Genomic DNA, 6,848 nt, shown 5'->3' on the forward strand with positions numbered 1-6,848 from the left:
AAAAAAAAAGACAGCTATTTCGTTGAATATGTGCATACCACATTTTCTTTATACAGTCATTTGTTGAAGAACATGTAGGTTGTCTTCATATCTCTTCAAGAGAATTTTGAAGTGGACTTTCCATCATCCCCTGTCTATTAGGTCTGATACTTTGGTTAGAGGGAGACATAGTGTCTTTTGACCTCACACATGCACAGGGGTCAGAGAACATTCTGTATTGTTCATATGACCTCATACATATCATTTGAGCATTGTGGTGGATCATACCTTTGTCTGGGTTTTATGTTCCATGATTTTACTTCATTTGAGAATGGAAGTCTTAGGTACAGGGCTCCTGGACTGCTCTGAAATCTCCCCTAATCTGTATAGGTGTTCCTTGTGGAAGAGTACAGAAGTGAAACTATGTAAGAGTTGTTCATGTTGACCATAGTTTTCAAATAAATTAGAGAAAATTGTTGTGGTTGTCATCATTATGGCATCCTGGTCTAACTTTACGTTCTGTGACCTGCCTTTGCTTTGACAGAATGCTTAAGGACTTTAGGGATAGGCGGTAAATGTACGTGATAAATGTGAAAAAATAAAAGAAATGTAAGATCATGAATGTTTATAAGAGCAGAAAAAAAAAAAACAATTTTTTAATGTATTTGGTACAGGGTCTCACTATGAAGCTTGGACTTATAGTGATTCTCCTGTTTTCAGCCTCCCCAGCACTGGAATTACAGGCATGTGCCACCACACCTGGTCTAGAAAATGGTATTCTGGTTTTTTTGTTGTTGTTTTTTGGTTTTTTATGTGTTTTAGTACAGGGACTATAGGGTCTCACTACATAAATCAGACTCATAGCCAGTCTCCTATTTTCAGCCTTTCAAGTGCTGGGATTACAGGCGTGCGCCACTACGCCAAGTCTCAGGCACTATGTCAGCATGTACTGGGGGCGGGGCCAGCACAGCACCCAGCAGTCGAACCCTGGTCCCTGTGCCTGTCTAAGCAGGTGCTTTAGTCCGCTGAGCTATTTGGCTGGCCCTAGAAAATGGTATTCTGATAGGATACATTTCTGTAATAAAGTACATCTGTATCTGACATACTTATGTCAGAACAGTTGTTATAAAATCTAAAATTTTTTTGGTTTTCTCTGTTTATTATAGGGTTTCGATGTAAAAGACCAACTGTTCAAGATATGCTTCTATACAACTGATAAAAATATTCGAAACCTTTTGGTAGGTACAGGTGAGACTATACAGCTTACATTTTTTACAAAGCCATAGTTCAAACTTTGGAAGGAAAACTTCAAAATTAACAGTGTTCAACTAATACCCTAATAAATAAATATATGGTCATCTTGTCCTCTTTTTAAATGGTTAGTGTTTATGACAAAATAAAACTTGAACATTCATTAACTCAGAAGTTTAGAATACTTTCTTGTTGTTGCTGTTCTGGAAATCAAACACAAGCCCTCACACACTGGAAGAAAAGTACAGCTTTGACTCCAGAGTGTAATTCTTAAATGTCATTTAATCTCATGACTTTTGTTTTGCAAATATGCTTGGTTTTTGTGAGGTCACTGTTTTAATTTTTTTATTCAAGGTTGAAATTTTAAAAGAAAAAAATTATCTTTCTGAGAAAGAAAAAAGAACAATAGACTTTGTACATCAAGTTGAGAAGTTTTATTTGGAAGACTTCCAAGAAAATGTACAGATCCAGTCCTTTCCCAGGTAGTTTCATTAGTCCCCTTTTGATAATGTTGGAAGAATATTGTAGATAATTTTTAGTTTGTAACAGTTACGTGCCTGAATGGAACAAAGCCTACTTTCCCTAGGAAAATACAACTCATATCATATAGAAGAGACTTAGAAATTTCCTGTCACTTTGATATTTGCATAATCAGAATTGTGTCTTCCCCAAAAGAATAGAACCATTTCAGCAGATAAAAAGGAGTGGTCTTTTTCGTTAAAAATTTAAAATGTGTGTGTGTGTATACTTTATATTTATTATGTCATGGATTCTAGGTATTGGATAAAGGAACAAGATTATTTCAAGTACAAATCTGTTTTGGATTCATTCCTCAAAGATGACCATAAAGAGGAGCTTAACAAACTGGATCATAAAATTGCGTTGAACTGGGCTCGGTGGTGGGATGGGCCAACACAAGAATATATCCTTCTCCCCAGGATAAGTCCAGAAGGTAAGGGTGAGAGCATCTGAGCATATTGAATGAGGATTAGAGTAGGTGTTGGTGCTGCAATATTTTGACAGTTCTATTTTAGAATTCGTTTTTTTGTTTGGTTTTTTTTTAAGATAGTGTCTTGCTGTGTAGCCCAGGATGGCCTAAAATAGTTCCTCTGCCTCAGTCTCCTGAGTGCTGGGATCACAGGCTTGCATCGCCATGCCCAGCCCTAGAATTCCTTTTGATGAAGAATACTAGTTTAGTTTTCTTTAAAATGCAAGTCATTGCATTAAGATTTCTTGCTTATCTCAAGTTTTCTATGATGGCTTCATAATGTGATAGTGGGGGGAAAAAGATACATAGCTCAGTTAATTAAGATTTCAAGGCTAAGTGTTTTTATCCTAGATTTTAAGTCACATTCTTTGTTTTTAAAAAGTTTTTTGTATAAATTGGGGATCTGTATCATATCAGGACCCTGGAGAATAGCAGTGATGGACAATTGTAATTCAGAGCATCAAATTCATGCTTACTATTTTAGCCATTTTTATGTGTTAAAGAAGTAGAAGAGTTGAACAGACAAGTGAAATGCATAGCTAGTAACATTTCATTTTAACTACTAATAATGAGATAGACTATTTAGCTTTTCCTCTGACTATAGTATCAATCAAAAAGTGAGCAGTGCAAAAGAGGAAAATCATAAAGAAGCAAAGAACTTGAATAATTCATATATAAATGTGTTTATGCAGATTGTTTATGTATTACTCAGTTATAAATTTTATTGATCACTGTTGAGTTATCTGCCAATAGTCATAATTCATTGCTATTTTAAACTTATTTTGTTCTTTTATAGAATATAAATCATATTCCCCCAGAACTCTCTGGAGATACCTAACAGATCACCATGATTGGTCAAGCATTAACTTGTGGACTGAAGAATTTCAGACCCTGAAGGATTACGTATCACTTCAGAACAAGTGGCCCCCTCTGACTGTTGATGTTATTGATCAGAATACTTGCTGCAACAACTATATGAGGAATGCAATTTTAGATAAGCTAGCCAGGTATTATAATTTGAGTTAATCCCCTGGGGAAAGCGTAAGCAGAGCATTAAAAATGGTGAAAGGGCAGGAGGTATAAAGGCACAAATCATGGTGGAACATTTGCCTAGTGTGCTCAGGGCTGTGTGTTCAATCCCCACTGCTGCAGAGGAGAGAGAGAGAGAAAAGAAAGAAAATACACACACACACACACACCCCTATTGCTATAATTTTTTCCTTTGCAGTGCCTTAGATCCAGTGTGATGTTGTATATATTGTTTGAGACAAGGTCTTGCTATGTAGTGCAAGTGTAAGCTGGCCTTGAATTCACGTATGTAGCTCAGGCTGGCCTTGAACTTGTGACCCTGCCTTGGCCTCCTGAGTGCTGGAATTACAGGCATTTGCCCCCATGCTCAGCTATTAGAATTTAAAGGACATTGCAATGTACTATCTGCACTTAACATTAAGTCGTAGTGAATAGACTTTCAAATTGTAGATATAGGTTCTTACTGAAATATTTTATGTAGAACTGCTGTAGGTAGGGCTGTAAGAAACTAGTGGCCAGAGCTGAGGAGGATCCCTTAGTGTCCTGGTAATTGTACCCACTCTTCTCCATATTATCCTGTGCTCATGCAGTGTATAGCCTTGAACTTCAAAATATTTCTGGATTCAGAGATAGGGAAATAGCTCTTGATAAGGAAGATTAATAACTTAAGTTTCTTATGCATATTATGTATGTATTTTGTTTGTACTTATTGGGGTGTATTTATGTTTTGTTGTCCTGTCCAATTTAAAAACGTGAAGATTTGAACTCAGAGAAGTTGAATGCTTTGCCCAAGCCAATTACTTATAGACTTGAATTTTTAATTTTCTGTTCACTGTTCTTTCCAATATATTAAATGTTCTGTAATTGTACAGTAGCATACTATAGTTGGGGAGATAGCTCAGTGGAATAAGTGCTTGCCTGGCAAGCTCAAGGTCCTGAGTTTGATCCCTGGTACCACCAATAAAAAACAGTGGCATACTACATAACAATGAAAATTAACTATAACTTGAGTAGTGGTCATGTGGTTTCTTTAAACTCATTTTTCTGTGCTCCTTTGTAATGTATATAAGTGTTTACAATACATTTTTTTACTTTTTTTTTATGTATTTAGTATAGGGTCTATAGGATCTCACTGTGTAGATCCACTCATAGTAATTCTCCTGTGTTCAGCCTCCCAAGTGCTGGGATTACAGGCATGCGCCACCACGCCCAGTCTCAATCACTGTCTTAGGGTGCCCCAGGGGTGGAGCTGGCACAGTGTACAGAAGGGATCAAACTCCAAATGCTGCACTCTGTCTAAGCAGGCACTTTAGTCTGCTGACCTATCTGACTGACCCTTAAATAAATTTTTTAAAGTAATATTTAAATGCAAGTTCCTATTAACAGTTGGTATATTTAAATTATTCTAACTTTTTAGTGATTTTGTTTGGATATTTTAGTGAATTTCTCAGTGATTAGAGCATTCAGCTTTGAGAGCTAACTGCTCTTTAGCCACACTGGGTTGTGTGGTTCCAAACAAAAACAGATGGAGAGAAGAGCTTAGGTTTTTGACATTTCAAAGATAACCTGAAACTGTAATTATTGCCTTTAAATACTATACAGGTATACAAACCTTTATAGAAAACTATCAAAATAAATCTTGGAATTTATTTATAGAGTACAAATTGGTGACCTTAATTTTTAATTTTTTTTTTTTTTTTTTTTTTTTTTGAGATCTAAGCAGTGAAAGTGATTTGGTCTGCTCTGAACCTAACAGCTTTCTAATTTGCCAGTAGGAATGGGATTTTTCTCGTGTCTGAACTGGAAGACTTTGAACTCTTCCTCCTCCGACTGAGCCGAATTGGAGGTGTGATACAAGATACCCTTCCTGTTCAAAACTACAGGAACAAAGTGGGCTGGGATTTCCATTCCCACTTCATTCTCTATTGCTTAGAACATGGTCTGCAGCATCTTCTTTATGTCTATCTTGATCATTACAAGTAAGTACCAAGAATTGACTTTACTCTGTGTACTGCTTGGTTTTTTGGGTTTTTTTTTTTATGTATTTAGTACAGGCTCTACAGGGTCTCACTACACAGATTGGACTTGTAGTAATCCTCCTGTTTTCAGTCTCCCTAGTGCTATGATTACAGGTGTGTGCCACCACACCCAGTCTCGTTTGCCATCTCAGTGCACCCCTAGAGCAGGACCGGCACAGCATGATGGGGATCGAACCTTGGTCCCTACCTCTGCCTAAGCTGGGACTTTAATCTGCTGAGTTGTCTGGCTAGCCCTGCATACTGCTTGGAAACTGATGTTTAAAAAAATACTAAGCATTCTCATGAGGAATCATGCTCTTTTTGAAGTAGTTTCTCTCACCCCAACACATGATAAATCTTTTAGTTCCATGCCACATTTAACTAAACATATATGTGATTTTTTTGTGGCATTAATTCTGTAACCTCTTTGTTAACTTTTTAAATAGTGAAAGGTATGCTTTTAAAAGTTTTAAAGAAAGGAAGATTACAAAAGTTCACTTAGAATTCTTTGATACTTTCGTTGTGAAGAATGCTAATCAACTTTGATTTTGTAGTCATTTCAGAGTACATTAGATGTGCTCTAAAGCATTTCTGTAGATAAATGTACATCTCTATATATCTAAGATCAACCTTCAGGATCCCGTTTGCTTTCAGTGTTGATTGTTACTGAGTAGTAACAACAAGAAACATAATCTGGAATTTATCAGTTCTGCTGGTCTTAGCACTAGACTAAGTACCTTACGAACATTAACTCAATCTTCACAAAAACTCTGCAGAGTGGTTACTTCTATTTCACAGATAAAGAGACTGAGGCTTTGAGAGAGGCTAAGTCTAGGGCACAAAACAAGGAAGTGACACAGTCTGATTCTGTTTAATTCCAGAGCCCACACTTCTGTCCTGTTAGAGAACTTTCATTTTAAATTTTGTGTGACATACAGGGTTACAGGATAAATCCTGAGGGTACTTGACTGATCTTATCAGATACAAAAGTTTCTTGTTATATAGGTCTTGCTTTATCTTGGTCTTAACAATATAGCAGAAAAGTATAAAAATGAGATATATAAAGTAAAGCCATATTAATATACTGAGCTGTGAAAGGCTCAAGTCAACAACTTCTGTGGATAACCCACTACTATGCTGGACTGTGTTGGATTGTTTTGCTGAATTCACATACCTATAGCACTTAGATGCCAATGGAATACCCATCTCTGACAGGACTAAACAAGAAAAGGAGATATGAAGGAAGGACCATTTTGTATTTGTATATATAGAATAGTTAGGATAAATATACAGCTACTTTTGCTTAATTCAACGAGAAGAAAGATTTTTACTAATAGTGTTTGGACAGGGTATCCTGTCTGCCTCTTGTACTATGGATAACCACTAAGAAGATAACAATGTACAATGTATTGATTATTGAAACTGTCCTGTTAATCAGCTTTGAAACTGTCTCATTCATATTTGTTTCTCAATAAAATAAAATTAAAAAAAGAGCATGGAGCAGAGTACTTCAAGTAACAAGTTTTAAACAGTTTTTTAAAAATACAGTCTTTTTTTAAAAAAAAGAGATTGTCCTTTATTCT

At 36.1% G+C, this 6,848-nt stretch overlaps 1 protein-coding gene across 1 annotated transcript in view; it reads left to right on the plus strand.

The window, feature by feature from the left end:
- Spg11 (SPG11, spatacsin vesicle trafficking associated) overlaps nucleotides 1-6,848 on the plus strand; it is a 91,654-nt gene that overhangs the window by 30,241 nt on the left and 54,565 nt on the right. The window contains exons 12-16 of the mRNA XM_004623493.2: nucleotides 1,146-1,217; nucleotides 1,585-1,712; nucleotides 2,007-2,182; nucleotides 3,015-3,225; nucleotides 5,023-5,226. Coding sequence (XP_004623550.1) covers nucleotides 1,146-1,217; nucleotides 1,585-1,712; nucleotides 2,007-2,182; nucleotides 3,015-3,225; nucleotides 5,023-5,226 — 791 coding nt within the window. The remainder of the gene's footprint in view (nucleotides 1-1,145; nucleotides 1,218-1,584; nucleotides 1,713-2,006; nucleotides 2,183-3,014; nucleotides 3,226-5,022; nucleotides 5,227-6,848) is intronic.

The sequence above is a fragment of the Octodon degus genome, unplaced genomic scaffold (genome assembly GCF_000260255.1).
Source record: "Octodon degus isolate 3935 unplaced genomic scaffold, OctDeg1.0 scaffold00002, whole genome shotgun sequence".
In the NCBI taxonomy this organism is placed as follows: domain Eukaryota; kingdom Metazoa; phylum Chordata; class Mammalia; order Rodentia; family Octodontidae; genus Octodon; species Octodon degus.